We start from the raw sequence: 19,760 nt of genomic DNA, 5'->3' as shown, positions 1-19,760 counted from the left end.
TGGTTATGCCCGTTCCTAAGTCTAATATAGTGTTCCAAAATGAGTTCCAATGATTTTTCGTTACTATTTTGGCACGATTGGTGGAATGGTTTAGTAACTGTTACGTTACAGTTGGACCTTTTCAAATTTATAACCCAAAAAAAATATTCCACTTGACGTTATTGTTTCAATATCCGTTCCACAAGTGTTCCAAAGACCGTTCCAACATGGAACGGGCTTTGGAATGATTTGTCCGACCATGCCAAAAGCCACCTTTTTTTATAGTATAAGAAATCAGCACCCAAAAGTAATAATATAGATAGAACAAATTATTACGAACCACTAGATTTAGCTCGCAATATTACTGAATAACTTATAAGAAAAGGTAACATTTTCAACCTTAAGAAATGTATGTGTTAAGACATGAACAGTCACTAGAAGTTAACATTTGCAATATAGTATCTTCCTGGAAGCCAATCCGCCGGAATCGAATTGTATGCTGTAACTGTTTTTTTGGACTCAAGACTCGTTATCCTCACTGAATAAGGGCCCTTTATTCCAATAGGTATATCAGCTTTCCATGTTGCACCAAAGACCTGTTTCATGTACAATGGAGTCTTCGAATTTGAAGGTAATAACTCCATAGACCCAATTTCACCATCTCCATTCATATATTCAGTTACAAAAGCCAAGTAGTAAGGGTTGGAGCCTGTATCAATCCTGAATGTTATACTTGTCCCCTTGTAATAACATGGTACCCTGCAAAATTCAGACATAATAAATCATTTTTCATATTACAACTAAGTATGTTAAATCCATAAAAGAAAAGACTTGAAAACATAATGATACCAAGGATCATGTTTTGATTATTTACAATAAAGGATAGGCATTTACTACGGGTAAATTATATTTTTTATCCCATAAGTAAACTTGTTTTCAAATTTGGTCCTACATTCAGGTTAATTCGCACATTGAATCCCATATATGGTTTTTTTTTCAATTTGAGGACCGTTAAGGGATTTTCGTCTAATTGATAAAAGCAGTTGCTCTCTCCATTAGTCAGTACAATTAAAATAAGGGTAAAATCCTATTTTTAATTCCATAAGTGGACCTGTTTTCAATTTTGATCCCACACTCAGGCTAATTCGCACATTTACGTGTGGGACCAAAATTGAAAACAGGTCCAATCATGGGACCAAAAATATAATTTACCCCATTTACTATTTATTCTACAAAAAAGAGTTAAGAGGGTTTGATTTTAGGAACCCAAATTGAATATTTTAATTACCTTTGATATTGAATGTTGATTTGTCCTGCGTTGCGCAATGCGTCAGCTTGACCAGGCTTTGCTAAATAACCCATAGCTTTTCCACTTAAGTCGAAGTGAATTGGGTCGCTGTTACAGTTACCAGGACACTCATCTGCAATTGTTACAGTGATTGGATTACCCGAACATGCTGCATTCTGAAAGCATTTGACCTACAAAACACATAACGTTAGAACAATATGATTGAAAGTAGGAGAAAAATAGGAGAAAAAATTAGAAACCTGATAACAACTTCCGCAACCCCATCCAGATTTAAAAAGATTGTTGTTTCCCGCAGAAACCAACGCGTAGTATGGAGGATTTGCTACCTCACCTCCAAAACCACAAGCTCCCCCAACTGAACAATACCAATATTCACTTTGTTCACTTCATCAATCAATATATAGATTTTATATAGTTCAGGATGAATTACAACGACCTCTCCTGAAATTTTGTGTAGTTACGAATACTTTCTCGTTGTTTGAAAAATTACAAATCCCTCCTGATGTTTGATGAAATTATGTAATTTTTGAATAGAGGTATGAAATTGCCAATCTGCATTTTTTTGTTTTTTTAAATAAAAGAATTAAAAAAAGCGAACGCGATGGATGGAAGAATTTTAAAAATCATAAAACAATTATCCACTTACTCCATAATTTTTTATCTTTTTAAAATATTAAAAACTTACAGAAAAAAGCGGACGGAATGGATGAAAGAAATTTAAAAATTATAAAAAATTACCACTTAGTCCATAAAAAATAATAAATAAATAAAATTCTACAATGATATTTTAGTCAGTTTACTACAAAAAAATAGATGGAGATCTAACGGATTTGACTAATTGTTATACGGCAGTTAAAATCAGAGATGTATTAATAATTTTTTAAACAACGAGTTAAAGAGTATTTCCAATTATGAACTCAGGAAAAGTTATTGTGATTTACTCTATAATTTAATATGTATACATATGAAGTTGGAAAAAAGTATTTAAAATTACCACTTCCAGGTCCATTGGGGTCCCCATACCATGTTGCTACAGCTGGTGCAAAACCAAGAGAAGTATTAAGTGGTTGGGAATTTACGTAAAAGAAATAGTGGCTTAAGACCCACAAACTCGCAATCATAGTGAAAAAACGATAGGTTTGATAATTAGGCATGATGCCTGATTTGCAACAAGTATGTAAATAACTATTAAAAATGCAATACCTAACACTCCATCACCACACCTTTTTATACTGTTAAACGTATAATACTTACCTTAATAATAATAATAGATTATGTATTCTAATTTTAAAAGTAAAATCTGCCATGAACAATTGAATAATATTTTGGGTAAATTACAACGAGCTCTCTTGAGCTTTGGTATAATTACGAATACCCCCTAGCTCGTTGTTTGAAAAATTATCAATTTTAACGGTCGTCTAATAATTAGCCCAATCCGTTAGGTTTTCATCCATTTTTTTTATGAACTGACCAAAATGCTCTTATGAATTAAAAAATTATAATTTTATTTATTTTTTTTATTTTTTATGGACTAACTGGATAACTTTTTTATAATTTTTAAAAAATTTTCACCAACCCCATTTGGTTTTTTTATAAGTTCTTAATTTTACTTAAAAAATAAAAAACAAATACAGTAAGGGCAAAATTGACAGTTTCATACCCCCATCCAAGGATTACATAATTTTATCAAACATAAGGGGGTATTTATAATTTTTCAAACAACGAGGGGGTATTCATAATTATGACAAATTTCAAGAAATATCATAGAAATTTACCCTAATATTTTTTAAAGAATTTTATAGTGAAATTCATCTTAAATTGGAAAACCTACAAAGACTAGTAAGCAGTAGTCAAAAATATAAAACCTGATAAAAGTCTTTCTATAAATACTATCGTTTTTCTTTTTTCAACATCTTTGTTACCATTTGGAAATATTTAAGAAATATTTTCTTGTAGATGTAATATGATATTGCTCGTATACAAAGTCTAAACATGGAAATTCTGTAATTAGTGATTATGTCAATAGCTGAAGAAAATCGAAATGAGTGTAAGTTTATTTGCAATTAGCAGTGAATTTGATAAGGGATACAAATTTTAAGTTCTTAATTGTTATTTTAAAATTCACGAAATATGTCGATGCTATAATTATAAGAGAATTTTAATGTTTTAAAACGAAGCTAATCACTGTGTAAGTATTTTTCTTGATAAGTTTGTTGCAGACGTAAATTATTAATGAATTTTTTTGTTTGGTAATGAACTTCTGTTGTTGCTGATGACATTATTTTTTATTGTGAAAATATCGTATTGTTTTTCTTTGTGTTTTGTTCGTATGTAAAACATAGTAAATAAGTTCGAGTCCCATCAGATTTGTGACTATTTGTCTCATTTTATGTGGAATTATTGTAATTTTATTTTACTTATATTGATGTATTGGTCGAACAGATCTAATACTCAATTATGCTATATTTATCAAAATATTAATGTAATTATATAAATATTGTTTCTATCACAAAAAAGATTAGGTATGTATATAAATATAAGTAATTAAATATGGTAAGAATAATATTGTAATTGACATTTCTTACATCCTAAAATTGGACGTTGGCCTTTTTTACCAAAGAGAGAGAGAGTGAATGCACAAAATTAAAGATTAATTTCTTTAAACAGAACTATCTATTTCAAAAATATAAGAAAAATAGACGTAATTTTAGTAAAACAAGAATATTCAAACTTACCAGATTTCCTATTCTAAAACGTTTAAAATATACTAGGAATCAAACTTGAAATATTAGACTCGAAAATTCAAAAAAATTATTATTTTAGTCCGGTAACTTATGAGGTGGTATTTTTTGTCATGTACAAATTAATTTTAGCAATTTATGCATATAACTTTGTCATTTTGGTATTTTTGGTCTTTTTCCGGCCAATTTGAATGAAAAATTACATACGACTTGTACATGACCCAATTACATAACAGTTTTAGTTTTGTAAATCAAATTTCACGTCCCACAATGAGCTTCTTCGCGATTTAAGTCTCAATCCTTAATTCTGTTAAATTTTCGACAGAAGCAACATTCTTTTTTTTCAAGACTTAACAGAGCTCGTGCCATAAAATGCTATTTTCTTCCTGTTTCATATGGTATGATAGTTCACATTTTTAAATTCAGATATTACAGGAAAACAGTTAATTGAGCTCAAGCAGCTCGCGAGCTCGAGGTTAAGCCTTTATTTTCTGGGCTAGCCGGCTCGAGCTTGAGACTTTATTTTCTAAGCTCGCCTAACTCAAACTCGAACTCAACTCGTTTACACCCCTAATTAAAACAAACAAAAAGTTATCACATAAAATACATATGAATCATTCAAATTCGGTTAATCAAATCAAAAATTCAATTAATTGAAAATTCGATACGCCGAAATGACTTACTAAATAGTTGAATTGCAATAATCAGTTCGATTCTGTAAAAATCAAATTTATTTTGGTTAGGTTCGATTTCGTACCGAACTAACGGAAATTTTTTTAAAAAAAAATGCCTGCAATCCAAAAATAAATGTTCAAACTCCAAAATAATTTAAATATAAAAATATATAAAACAAATTGCAACCAAAATCAAATCCAATAAAACTCTATTCACCAGCCAATAATACAAACATTACAAATACAATTCAAATTCAATACCTCAATATTAATGATAATTTAATTTTTTAAGTTAAACAATTAAATTTATTATAAATGAATCGGTTTAAGTTTAATCTAATAGATTATATGTTTTTTTTAAAAAAAAAGTATTCTATTACTTTTGATTGACGCACACAAAAAAAAAAAATTGAAATCAAACCAAAACCAAAATTTTCAAAAAAAAAAAAATCAAATATCAAATCGAATTCAAACTCTGGAACAAACAATTTTAATGTATATTTGAATAAACAATTTGAGCTAAGCATTGTTGATCATGTTTTGGGTTTAGGGAAATTAATCCTGAGAGACTACACATTGAAACACTAACTACAATACCTACCCATTGCTTTCATAACATATTTTATAGTATATAATAATGTAGATGCCAAAATGCAAACTTAGTCCGGTAAGATAATTTTCATTCAAAAGTAATCATCTGCTTTCTGAATTTTTAAAATAGTCCTATTTTTCGTTGAAATTTGCCCAATCAGGATAAAATGATTGCAAAATTGGTCAAAGATCAATCTAAGGACATACACTCAGTCATCATAAGTTGACACACTCTATTTCAGTTGTAATTTTGTTGAATGTGGGAAAAAATTTATCACAATTTTCAAGTTGAGTGTTGCAGTTGTCCCTACATAAGAACAACCAAGATTTGAAGAAAAGAAGCAGCAACCCTAGATCCTTGAAGCCTAGTTTTATTCAAGTACGACAAGAAATTTACCACAACGTCCAACAAATCATGAGAGCACCATCAAAGTCTCCCAGTGACAACTTATCCAAAATGTTAAGAAACCAATCCTCAATAGAAGAGACAGGATCTTCAAAATTTGCCGACTAAAATTTGACAACGTCTAAACCTGTCTCGCAAAACAGCAACGCAAGAGTGTGTGGATGATTGTTCCATCTATCTCCGTACAAAAGGGACAAACAATCTCCTCGTGCGACAATTATCTTCTAAGATTGGTAGCAGTTGGGACTGCATTCCGAATCGCTTGCCACGTGAACACTTTAGCTTTGTTCGAAACTTTGCGCCTGCCAAATTGTCTTCCAAAGCTTCCAGGAGCATCGTCGCCTATCACTTGTGTCTATAGGGGAAAGATGATAAGCATTGCAAACCAAGAGGAGACCATTGTTAGAATAATACCAAACAAGAATATCTGGGTCTCCTGATACGCCAGAGCTGTATTGCAAGAAGCGCCAAATTGAAAGCCTTCAAATTTCTAAAATCGATTCCCCCGTCAAGCTTGCTTGAACACAGTTTATCCCATGCAATTCAATGAATGCGTCTGCAATTACCGTCACGCCAAAAATAGTCCGTCGTAATTGATTGAAACTGTTTGAGCAGTGCAACCCTGAATTCCTGGAGACTCTGAATTGAAAACTTGTAATCTAATTATATCTCCAAGCCACTATTTTATCCTTAATTTTGTAATTTACATAAAGTGCGATTATTTATCAATATTCATAAAGTGCAGTACTATTTTTTAAAATTGTTTATCCTACAAGACTGAGTTTGTAATTTTGCACGAGTTTTTTTTCTTTCTCCCTTCAAGCGACTAACAAGCATGTACTTCTAACACGTCTTCCGTGATGTTCTAAAAGCAGAAGATAAGGACCAACTTTGCATACATTTCGTTGTTCTTTTGTCAATTTTAACAAAAGATGTAACTATTTTTAAAAACCTCAAATCACAATATAATTTTTTAGGTTATCCTTACTATACAAAATTAAGACTGCAATTTTCCCTGATGAAGATGGTAATTTTTGCTAGAAAAACTTGTGTCTTTTTCACCAACAATCTTGATCATTAACTGAAGTATAAGATCTCGTGTTCATGTTAGAAAAAGAACAATAGTTATGACTTTAAACCAGAATGAGAATTCCACAAAATCTACACAAGCATTTAAGGTCTCTAATCTCTAGTCTCCCTCGTTCAAACTCATATTTCACATCAATATTTTGGCAGACTCATTCACAAGGATTTATTCTATCTCAAAAAGAACCATCAATTTGAAGCATAAGGAACGATAACATATCAGCAGAAAATAAAGCAAAATTCGACTAAATTAACCATATCATTCTTATGTTGGCCAAAACCCTATAAAACTTTGCTACAAAGGAGTCAACATAGGCAAGAAAAATAGTACATGAGCTTCAATAAGAAAATTTATGGAGGGATGATCACGACAAGTAAAAGGCTCAAAACACATGGACTTAAGCGAATCTGATTCATTCCCAGCCACTTGGAGCAACACCAGGCACTACATCTACAGCAGGAGCAGCCGCCATTGGTGGGGCAGCGGCCGTATCCCACCCATCAGCTGCTACACCTACAATTATGACACCTATTAATTGACATAAAAAAACACTAGGATCCTAACCAATGAGAGCAGACTCGAGTGAGGAAACAACTCAAACGTGCAGTATCAGCTAAAACATAAACAACCTCCGGTAATCTCTAATGTACAACAAAAAATCAACCCAGTGTCAAAAGAAGTTTCATTAGGCACAGAATTTACAAGATAGATTTCTAAAAACAATTCAGAGAGAAGAAAACTGAGATGAATCAGACGAAATCAATCTACAATGATAATAGAAATATACCAAACCCCAACCAGTTCCATTAAAAATAGAAACAAATACTAACCTGCATCAGCTGTCCAACCACTGGCAACCGGTGGAATAGCACCAGCCACATCAGGAGTCCATTGGGCATCTGGGATTTGACCACTGGACCAATCAGCACCAATTGCAGCAGCAGAATAATCAGCATAGTCTGGGAGAGCTGGAACTTCCTCTTCCTGTTGTTCCTTGGACTCCTCAGGCTCCCTGTAGAAAAATAGATCAACCTGCCAGGAAAGAAAAAATTAGACATCACATCAAACATCATGTTAAATTTATATTCTTGCACTTCGCTTTAATTTTTTCTTCAATCAAATGGCTAATTATTGTTCGAACAACTCAAAACTCACATACACACGAAACACTTATAACCAACCTTCACCTAGTATCTGAGTGGAAAATAAAATTATAACACAATGCTTCTGCAAGAAACACTGCCTTTTCAAAATAAGAAAGCTCTAAGAACTAAATTCTTGTGACATTTTACCATGACATCCCATTTGTGTCCTGGAGCAATGACGCCACGCATCTGCAGCACCATCCTGGCCAAGAGCCAGAACAGGCAGCCAATGCTGTGCTTCCCCTTGTTATTGGCTGGAATACCAATGTCAACATAGCGCATTGGCGAATCAGTATCGCAAAAGGCAATGGTGGGGATGTTGGATAGTGCGGCTTCTTTAATAGGCTGCATGTAAAATTGGAGTATCAGAATCATGACAGGATAATCCTGAATCTATCAAAAATTCAGCATTCAAAAGTGTTGCACTAACAACACACAATCAAACGTAATGACCTGGTGATCAGTTCTTGGGTCAGTAAGAATGAGCAGCCTTGGCTCACTGAAAGAAGTTTGCAGCTGGTTGGTGAATGTTCCAGGGGTGTGACGACCTGCAATCGCATGGGCACCTGTGTATTGTGCAAACTTCAGGACAGCCCTCTGACCATAAGGTCTGGCAGACTGCACAATGATGTCCTGGGGATTCTCGATAGCAACAATAACCCTAGCAGCCATCTGAAGCTTTTCCCATGTTTTTCCAACGTTGATGATGTAAATTCCTAAAAGGGTAAATACATGAAATAAACATTCACAAAATAAGAGCTAACAAGCACATGAACATTCATAATATCAACAGTACAGAAACAAAGAATACATCAAAATAAGTCCTTGAAATGTGAAATTATATAATTGCAACCGATCCTCAACTTTAATAATTCTGGAGATAATAACAAGGAGTTGAACGAGAAGCCCAGGAGACAATCTGTCAACTTATTAAGGCAAGACAAGCTAACTCCTTGCAGGGAACTGTCAGATTTAGCTCCTATTTGAAGGAATAATTACGAAAGTGGTAGTATCATTTCCTACTGGAACAATCCAGGGAACAATTGTTGGAAGGGCGACCAGTTGGAAGGGGTGTAACCCACCGAGGATCTCTGCTATCCAACTAGCCGCTGCGATCACGGCCAGTGCCTAAGTCCTATTACTTGGAAACAGAGGAAGGCGATAATGTACTCAAGCACAAGGGCGCAGCTAAAGTACATAGCGAAAATGTAAGTATACAACGCCAATTGAGTGTTCCCAGCTCATGTAATCAAAGAACAAGCAGTACACACCTAAATTCTGAAAAACAAGTTAGCAAATCTCCAGATGACAAACAAATGGAGCAAATATGAAAATATACGCAAACCTAACGTTTTCACACCTTCGCGTTCCATTAAGAAAAAAATTACCAAAACAACAGCACAATAAGTGTTTACATCGCTTCAAAAACAAACTAACACCAAAAAAGAATATAAAAAAGAAAAGGCATAAATCAGATCTCACACCAGCATCACTGTAACACCATTGTTTCCAAACAATTTCAATCCAAAAAAAATCTCAGATTAAACTGATATATGCACGGAGAAGGTGCAATTACCATCATTACGCCTCTTGAAGACGTAGCGCTCCATCTGAAAATCGCAGTTCTTGGTTCCTAGGTGAACTTCGGATGCCAACATCATCCGTATGTCGTCCTCTTTCGTCGACAATATCCTTTGAGCAGTCGCCATGGTTGCAGGATTCTCTGGTTTGCCGGTTCTCTCCTCCTTCTCTGCTAGGTTTCGCTACTGCTCTACCGGGTGCGCTGCAGCCTGCAGGAGAATTTATATATTGCACATAAACCCTAGACGCGGGGCTATGAACCCTGTGACTGAAGATTTTGGGTCAATTTGATGGATTGGGCCCATATCCATTTACATTAAAATGCAATTTATTGGGCCAAAACCCATTGGGTTTTAAATTATGTTTAAACACATGAATTCATATGCAAATGAATCCTTGTAATAAAATTTGCTTTTAAATTTTGGGTAAATTACAACTGCTTCACTGAAATTTGTCATAATTATAAATATTTTCTTATTATTTAAAAAATTATAAATACTCTTTTAAATAAAAAATAATTATGTAATCTCTAAATGGTGAAATGGATATTACTACTTTACCCTCGCTGAATTTTTTAAAATATATATATTTGAAAAAATATAAAAAAAATTGAGTGGATAAAATAAATAATTTATAGAAAATATTGATTCATAAAAATATTATTTAAAAAATTCTAATATACATAATTACTATTTATAATCTAAGAGCATTTTGATCAGTTCACCAAAAAAATTGAATGAAAATCTAATGGATGCTAATGGAATGGGCTCGTTGTTAGACAGACGTTTAAATCAGTAGATATTTATAATTTTTTAAATAATAATGAGTATTTTTAATTATGTCAAATTTCAGAGGAGGTGCTTATAATTACCCTTTAATTTTTTTGTTTCTTTTTTATTCAAATCAATGTGAATCACCTTAATTATCAAAGGTAGTTAAATTGATTAAGAGGGTATTTGGCTAATTTATAAGCTCCTCAAAACATCTTATAAGATGTCCGAGAGCTTATAAGCTCTAAATATTTGTTTGACTAATTTTTTTTAAATATTTATAAAATCTCAAAATAACTCAAAAAATCTATACTTCACGCCAAAAGATCAATCAATGCTAGAAAGCCACGAAAATGCGCTAATCCCTAATCCCCAAATGTAAAAAAAGAAAATTTTATATAAATTATTATTTTAAAATAAGATTAATTATATTTAGATCCTGAAAATGTGAAATTATACTTTCCTCTAATGAAATTCTAAAATTAAACTTACATTCATTCGAAAATTCATTGTTTACATTTGACTCATTTTGATAAGATTTGGAAGAAAATGCAGTCTTTAGCAAAAAAATTACATAAAGTTTCAAGTTTACCACTTATTTAACATCCTCATGTAATTTGTACTTATAAGGGAAAAATTATAATGGTGTTAACCTCACTTCATATATATATATATAACAAATTAGAAAAATTCGCTAGGAAGCCAATGCAAACAAAATTTTATTATTCTAGACCAACACCCCAAGATGTTCTTTATGAAGAACAAGAGATAATTGACCAAAATAGTTATAATAAAAAACAAATTTATGAATGGAATATTGATGGATTTACAAAACTCACAATTTATTTTCAAATTTAGTTGAAATACAGTTGACGAGGGAGATTATCTAATTATCAAAATACCTCTGCCTTTTAAGGCATTTTTATGAGTGTTTGACTCATTTTGACCAGGTTGAAAGTCGACTCTAGCAGCTGCCCTTGGATCAAGTGACGTGGCAGCATCTTGACGGTGCCACATGTCACTCACTTAGAAGGTATCGTACGGCTATAAATAGCTTCATTTATGATTATTCAAAACACACATTTATTATTTTTACCGCCATTTTTTTGGTCTCATTCGATCTCACGTCACCATTCTCGACTTCACATTTCTAACTTAGGCTTCGGAGGGCCTTCGCCGAGGGCTACTCGACTAGTCTTACGTTTGTTTTGTTCTCAGGATCCACTAACAGGGAGCTCGAAAGAAGGATCTAGCGACCCGACCTCAGGACCCACTTCAGCGACCCGATTTGGATTTTGCGCGATCGAATTCAACAGTGTTTTTTTTTTCATAAAAAGTAAAAATATGGATAAATAAAAAAAAAGAAAAATAAATTAAATGCCCACTTCTAGAATTATAATATTTGACAGAAAAAATTGAGACACCCTCTTGCAAAAAATTCCACTCTTCTGCAAAAATCCCAACTCACTTTCAAAAATATAATCAATAAGTTGTTGATTTGCGACAGAATATGAGAAATTCAATCTTCAACAGAAATAATGAGATACCCTCACTCTTTCACAAAAATCTCAACAACCCACTTCCCAAAACTCAAATCATTCGTTCATATACTTGACTCCCACATCGAAAAATTTGATCTTCCACAAAAATTCGAGATCCTACTAATATTTCTTTCAATGGTACCTCCGTTCTTAGTCTTCTTTCCCCTTTCATTTCCAGAATGGAGAAGATATGAAAAGATTCTAAAAGAAAATGGAGGAGAGAATGAGAAACGAAAGATGCAGAGCCAATTCATGCGAACGAGAATAGGGGTATTAATGGTAAATTGGCAGCTAAAATTTGTGGGCAAAGTGGGAATTTGAAATTCAAAAGACCCGGCCCATTTGTTTTCTTTCGGACCACCAAATTAAATTGTAAACCGACCACTCGCATGGATAAGGTCGAAAATCCGACGCAACAATAGTTAGTAAACAAGGCTTAAGTGGTTATCTTCAGAATCAATAAAATACAGAGCTACATTGCATTGGAACAAAATGATGCAATACGAGGATTCTTTTATTGAATTGGAGAAAAATATAAGCAAAATCGATTGTGATATTGTAAATGAGCAAATTATTCTTCTATAAAAGAGAAATAACAATTTATCTTTATATATTTTTAAAAATACAACAATTTACCCTCCTATATTTTTCAAAATAAAGCAATTTACATCCTTATACAGTATCGATCCTAATTTTGTTGCCAAAAATTACAATCATAATTCCTCCAAAAAATAAACATGTGCCTCTCTCATGCCATAACTTCCTCCAACATGCCCCAAACTTTATTGTTGCGTGAATATCTAGTAGCCATTTTCATCGAATATTTAACGGCAAGACAAAAGTGAGAAAGAAAAGAAAAAACATAAGTTATTGTCCTTAAAATGAAAATTTCTTAATCATGGGGACTAAAAGTGAACAATAGCTAAATTATGGAACCAAAAATGAGATTTTTCTATGAGAGGTACGTACCTCTTCTTCCTTCAAAATACCCACTTAACGGCTAGATGTGTCTCACATAGTTATTTCGATCAATTATTCGACTGACGGGAGTAAAAATGAGATAAAATATAAGATATTATCCTTAACGTAAAATTTATATAGTCACTAAGCCCGAAGTGAACAAAACCTAAGGTATGAGACAAAAAATGATATTTTTCCACAATTTCATACCAAAAATTCGGTTAACCATTTCTAAAAATTAAAAACCGAACAAACCGAAAATTTGGTTAACCATTTTTAAAAACTGAACCGAACATGCTCGGTTCAGTTGGTTAAAATCGAACTCGGTTTGATTTTTTAATCGAAAAATCAATTTTTTGAAAAAAAAAAAACAAACAAAATATATAAATAATTTTAGTATTTTTCTAATTTTGTCCAAAAATACCCGTACAAAAATATCAAAATTTAAAAAATAAAACATATAATAAATAAAATAATTATGAATGCAATTTAAAATTTCAAATCAAAAGAATACAATAACAATCCATTTGTACGAAATTGGTGATTATTATGAAGCTTATTTATAGATAATATAAACTAAAATACTATATTTTAATTTTAAATATCATCTAAAAAAACTAAAATATCATATGTTGACTAAAATATAGTGATTATTATTAAAAAAACTAAACTTTTCTTAAATAAAATCAAAGTCTAAATAAAATTTTCGATTCAGCCAATTTAATCGAACTGTGAACACCGCTAGTACGAGGATTTGCAGTAATGGAGGAAGGCGATGTTCCTCTCAGGACGGTCAAGATGAGCTTTCCCTAAGTCTAAATAAAATTTTCGATTCAGCCAATTTAATCGAACTGTGAACACCGCTAGTACGAGGATTTGCAGTAATGGAGGAAGGCGATGTTCCTCTCAGGACGGTCAAGATGAGTGGAGCTTTCCCTCATACTAATTAAAGAATAAAATGAAAAACAGAGGGGGTGCTGGCTATGGGGTTCGAACCCATGCGCACTTATGTGCAGAAGATCTTAAGTCTTCCCCCTTAACCTCTCGGGCAAACCAGCTCATGTTGACCATTGTACCATCATCCGGATATTGTAGAGGACCTTAAAATAATCAATTTGAATTGACTATATTGTTCTTTAATATATTTATTTATTTACACAAATAAATATTTTTTAATTAATTAATTTCAATAGTATTTTTTATTCACACACATTTCGAAGTTATTCTATCATCAATATTATTCTGACGAGATCAAAATTATTGTCATTACATATATATATATATATTAATGACAGTTTTTAAATTGTCACTAATATTATATTTTGTTATAGCAAGAGTGCATTATATCTTCATATATTGGGTGAAATTAAATTTAAAATCTTATGCCCGGAGAGTATTATATATAACTTGTAGTTTTAACTCCTATATAAAATAAATTCTTTTTTATTTTAATTGACTGCTCCAATAACAAAATAACAATAATAATAATAAATAAGGTTAATGGTATCTTTTAAATATTGCAAAATATTTGCCAACTTTTCTAGAAAATAAAATTTTAAATTCATAAATAAGACGTAAGAAGTTTATATGTAAGAGATTTTTAATTTTAATTCAAGATTGTTACCGTAAACATTTATAAGTTCGATAATTATATAAATACTTTAATAGCTCATATTTTGAAATAAATTTAATCAGACCAACTCTGGGATCGATATTCTTAACTTGAAACAATTTTTTTTCTTTTTTTTATGAAATTATTATTATTTTTTTCCTAGAGAAACTATAATTATACACCATTATACTACCAATCAATTTATAAGCTACATACATAATCACTAACAAAATGGGAAGATTGCAAAATTTTGTAAATTGTAAAGAAATTATGCACTTTGCCCACATAAATTCTTGAAAAAAATAAATAAAATTACAAATCATAATCCGTAGAGGTATTTTGATTAGTTCACCACAAAAAAATGGATGAATATCTAACGAGTGAACTAGTTGTTGGATGACCATTAACATCAAGTGGTACTGATAATTCTTTTTTTTTTAACAAAAAGAGGTCCGGATTACATCAAGTTTCGAAAAACTTGTCATAATTTATCTATTCATACATTCATAATTGAGGTCCCGATATCAATGTGGATGTGCAGGCGGAATGATAGTTTTTGTAGGTGTCTATCTGTACTATATAAAAAGAGAGCACCATTTTTGTATCTTTCTTTTTTTGGTTGTTTTTTTCTTTTTTCACCCACTAACTTTTATATTTTCCCCATCATTTATAAGCGGTAAAAACTTTTTAATTAAAATTTTAATTAATATTTTTCCCTTTCTCCTGCTCTAAATATTCTCTTTCAAAATTATTTTTTTCCATCATAATCATTTTTATACTATCATTTTCGTACAACAAAAAATTTTAGTAAATAATATTTAATTACTATATATTTTTAAAATTTATATATATATGCATCCAATGTGCTATATACAACTAGTTGCACATAAATATACAAAAACTGGTGCGCCACAGTTAATTAATAAAACTGGAGATGGGATGTCGTGATGCCCGTCTAGCTCAGTCGGTAGAGCGCAAGGCTCTTAACCTTGTGGTCGTGGGTTCGAGCCCCACGGTGGGCGAGATCTATTTTCTCAGAAGCAACATTTTTTTACATTTTTTTTTTTTCCAGTTTTTGAAACAGCGATTGAACATGTTTGTTTATACGTATTTTTATTGAAAAATATATCGATTTGATAACACAGTTCAAATAAAATATAATCTCATTAATCAATTCAGATATATTTTTATTTTCACGTAAAAACCTATGCAAAAAGAAAAACACATTTTTCACTGAAAATGAAAACATAGGCAAACTAGCCCAGTCCAAGTCATCAATGAAAGCTGTTGGGCTAGCCCATCAAGTCCCTCATCATGTACATGATATTATATCAAGTGGGAATCATGGGCTTTTCATATATCATAATATAAAATATTTTTTAAAACTTTTTATTCTTCGTTCTTAATTTCGATCAAAGGGCTCGAAGCATTTTCTTGAATTGAACGCGTAATCTCCTTCAAACTTTATAAAAAAAATTACTTGTCAATTCGAAACACTGTATTATGGTTTGAAAATTTAATGTCGAAAAAGACGTGGGGCCTTCGTAATTGCAGGGCTTCGACAAAAAGCTTTTGGATTTGACTTATTTGGATTTGTTGTACGTATGTAGCGACTTGTGGTCTTATGCAGTTTGTTGTGACTTATCGTGTGGTCGAGGCTCCTTTTGTATAGGCATGAGTAAAGCTCAGTAGCTTGGGCTCACGTGTCGCTTGAACATCATAAATTTTGATGTCGATCAATTTCGTAACAAACTGTTTACTTGAACATGTTTCGATCAATTTAGTCAATTTAAAATAAAATAATAAAATTTATATTTGCCGCTAATTGATCCTCAAGACCCATAACGCCCAAATTGATATGGGCTTGTGGATTTATTATTTTAAAGATATATAACACTCAAATTTATTGTAAATTTTAATTTGAAACATAATTATTAATTAATTTATTTTGAGCTCTTAATCAATAAAATATTTAAAAAAATGTCAACAGATAGTAATGTATATATGTGACATTTGAAATTTAAATTACATAAAAAGAATAATGGCAGGATTAAAGTTGTTATTAAAATATATATATATCATGTTTTACAATAGTTTTATATTTTTTGTTATATCATTTTCAAAAAACTTTAGTGATAATATATAACTGTATTTATATTATCATAATTGATAATTAATGATACATATATAGTGACAATTATATCTATAAAAATTAACAACTGTGCATAATTTTATCACTATTATTTAAAAAAATATAACAAAAATTTTAAGGAGAGTAGAGATGTAAACAAGTCGAGCCTGAACTGTGCTCAACCAAATTTTCTGACTCGAGCTCGACCACCAAACATCAAGTTCAATCTCGAGTTCATCGCCCACAAGCCGACCTCGAGTTCAAAAACTGAGCTTACGAGCTCGAGCTTCTTGCTTATTTATTTTTTTTAAACTTTTTTTATTTTTTTTAATAAAAAATATATTAATGTTAACTATCAAAAGTGTTAAAAGACATATACTACAATAATTTAATCTAATGTTATGAATATATGACTTCATACTGTTTTTAATTTATATCTAATATTAGTTTATTACTCACATAATTAGTAAAAATATAGAAAAAAATACATCAAATTATATAAATACTTACACATAATTTTGTACAAATATATATTTACCAAATAAAAAGATATTAGTAAATTATTAAAATATTCCAATCTATTTTGGCAGTGTAAATTTATTTTAATTGAATTATATAAATATTAAGTTTAATAAAATAGGTAAACATAAATTATTTTCTAAAATGAAAATAAAAATGTCATGAAAATATATTTTAAAATGTGATGATGGCAATTTAAATTTTTATATATTTCAGTTACTCAAAAATAAAAATAAAAATTGTTTAAATAAAATAGTAATTGATTTATGTAAGATCACCGAAAATAAATAAAATTGTTGAATCATCATTGTGATTAATATCTTAAGTTAATTCATGGGAATCACAAATTTTAACATAAATTTATAAGTTTATAGAACTAAAATAGAAATATTACGTATTATGTATCTTGATATGTATATTATCTAAATTAAAATATGAGATATCGATTAATTATTCTAATATATTGTAGTTAAATATCTAAAATATTTAAAATGATAAAAAATATATATTAAAAAATTCTTAAAAAAAAAAAAGAAAGAACCATGCGAGCAAGCTCACAATAAAAAATATTTAAGCTCAAGTCAAGCTCCAAACGAGCTGGTTTGACTTGACTTCAAAAATATTAAAGCTCGAGCTTGTTAGAAGCTCGCGTCAAGCCTAAAAAACGAGCTAATTTGACGACCGACATCTCTAATTTATGAAAGTGTTATTTTCGTAAAATAAAACGTACGTTGCAAGATTTTGTCTAAATAACTTAGTGATCAAATATTAAATAATAACATTAGAATCATCCAAATGACATATATTATGTGTTTTTCCCTATTTTTTGTATTAATTATTTTTAATACAAACATTTTTTCCACTTTTTATATAATATAATATATATATATATATGTATTTTCCTTTTTGGGATGCCATCATGCATGGCCGACCTAATATTACCTCCCACAGAAGGAAAGGCAAGTGATATGATTATATAAGAAAGAAATAGAAATAATAATAACAATATTAATAAGGATAAAATAATTGTTTTTCTGAGATTTAATAATGTTATAAATATCTCTTTGTCGTATAAGAAATTATAAAATTCCCTTATACATCCATCTAAAAATAAGTCCATCCCATTATGTTTATGTTTATTTTTATAATAATTAACTAAAATGCTCTTTTAAATTATAAATTATAATTTTATATATCTTTAAAAATTTAATAAAAATATTTTTACGGACTATACCCCCATAAAATTACTACTTCACTCGCCCATAATTTTTTTTTTATATATTTTTCCTAACATTTTGTTTTAAAAAGAAAAAATCAATAAAAGTAAAGCAGTATTTTCCCCTCACTGTCCAGAAGTTATATAATTATTTTTTTGAAAAATATTTATAATTTTTTTAAATAATAAAAAAAAATAATTATATTAAATGTTAAAAAAAATTAAATATAACCTACCCTAATAATTATAATGAAATAAAAAAGAATTCCTTTAGAAATAGAAGTGAAAAACTAAAGTGGATGGGGGCCGTACGTAGTATTGTCCCACCACCACAGTCATGTTTGACTACTCGTCCACGTTAGGAAATCCAGTACTTATCCATATACCCCACCCACCAATCACACTTCCATCCACAACTCCAACTCACTCATTTTTTCTACCCATCTGATTTTTTGTCTATTTTTAATAATATATATATATATTATTTATATTAAGTTTATAAATTGTTTTAAAAATATTAATTTATTGTGTATCGAATGTTATTATAATAATATGATGATCGGTTTGAAATTATTAATGTATCTTTATAAAAAAAAATTAATCAAAAATTAAATGTCAGATTTAAATAAATATGGAATCCACGAATAACTCAATTCAATTATTTGAATTATTTCAAATGGGTCCAAGGCCGAGTCGCATGTCCGAATAGGAATAGAATTGGTGTAGCACGTCGTTTATGCATACATACGATACAATAGACAATTTTTCACACTTTAAAATATACTACGAGATAAGAGTAAAATATACAAACTGATATATTATACTAAAAAAGAAAATAAAATAAAAAATTAATTTATCGGTTAATGTATAATTTGGACATAATGGGTACGAAATACTCAGAATTCGAAGTTCGTTTTTCGATTGTTATATTTGTTAAGCTGGCACAACCAGCTGTGAGAATGGTAGAACCTAGTCTTATTTGCTCATCTGGTAATAAAACCTAACATAGTGTTACTGTGCGGGTTTATTGAGTGTAATGTATACGACACACTTATTTGAAGTCATAACAATTACGAATTGTCATTGTTTCAATAGTTATTTTTGTTAAGTCAGTAAAACCTACAACGAAGGTCGTAAAACCTAGTTTCTTTTGAAAAAAATTCTTGTTTGGATCAAGTTTGCTTGAACCATCAATCACAGAGCAAATGTATTGCAGTTGTTATGTGATTGATCATTTTTCCTAAACTGTACACAAATCATACAATAAATATATTGTACTTATCATATAATTGATTCAAATTTAGTCCGTTCAGATCTAAAATTTAGACAAAAAAGTGGTATTAGAGGGTGTTTGCCTAAGCTTATAAGCTCTTAAAAACATCTCATAAGATGTTAGAGAGCTTATAAGCTCCAATAAGACGAAAATATCCCTATTCACACACTCTCCCCTCTCTCTCTCTCTCTCTCTCTCTCACACACACACACACACACACACTCT

General features: G+C 30.5%; 2 protein-coding genes and 2 non-coding genes across 4 annotated transcripts; 1 reads left to right on the top strand and 3 right to left on the bottom strand.

Moving 5' to 3' along the window:
- LOC105161079 (expansin-B4-like) lies at positions 414-2,409 on the bottom strand. Its single transcript, XM_020693506.1, has 4 exons — positions 2,283-2,409; positions 1,528-1,643; positions 1,268-1,458; positions 414-738 (listed from the first exon to the last, which is right to left on the bottom strand). The coding sequence occupies exons 1-4, from the start codon at positions 2,407-2,409 to the stop codon at positions 414-416; spliced, it is 759 nt and encodes a 252-aa protein (XP_020549165.1).
- Positions 7,004-9,718, bottom strand: LOC105161036 (40S ribosomal protein SA-like). The gene is made up of 5 exons (XM_011078597.2): positions 9,509-9,718; positions 8,386-8,648; positions 8,080-8,277; positions 7,618-7,819; positions 7,004-7,300 (listed from the first exon to the last, which is right to left on the bottom strand). The coding sequence occupies exons 1-5, from the start codon at positions 9,639-9,641 to the stop codon at positions 7,200-7,202; spliced, it is 897 nt and encodes a 298-aa protein (XP_011076899.1). The 5' UTR covers positions 9,642-9,718; the 3' UTR covers positions 7,004-7,199.
- Positions 13,760-13,842, bottom strand: TRNAL-UAA. Its single transcript has one exon. It is a non-coding gene; the product is annotated as a tRNA-Leu (tRNA).
- TRNAK-CUU lies at positions 15,346-15,418 on the top strand. Its single transcript has one exon. It is a non-coding gene; the product is annotated as a tRNA-Lys (tRNA).

The sequence above is a fragment of the Sesamum indicum genome, linkage group LG4 (genome assembly GCF_000512975.1).
Source record: "Sesamum indicum cultivar Zhongzhi No. 13 linkage group LG4, S_indicum_v1.0, whole genome shotgun sequence".
Lineage (NCBI taxonomy): Eukaryota > Viridiplantae > Streptophyta > Magnoliopsida > Lamiales > Pedaliaceae > Sesamum > Sesamum indicum.
The sequence above is the reverse complement of the archived record's forward strand: the minus strand, read 5'-3'. Positions and strand labels throughout refer to the sequence as shown.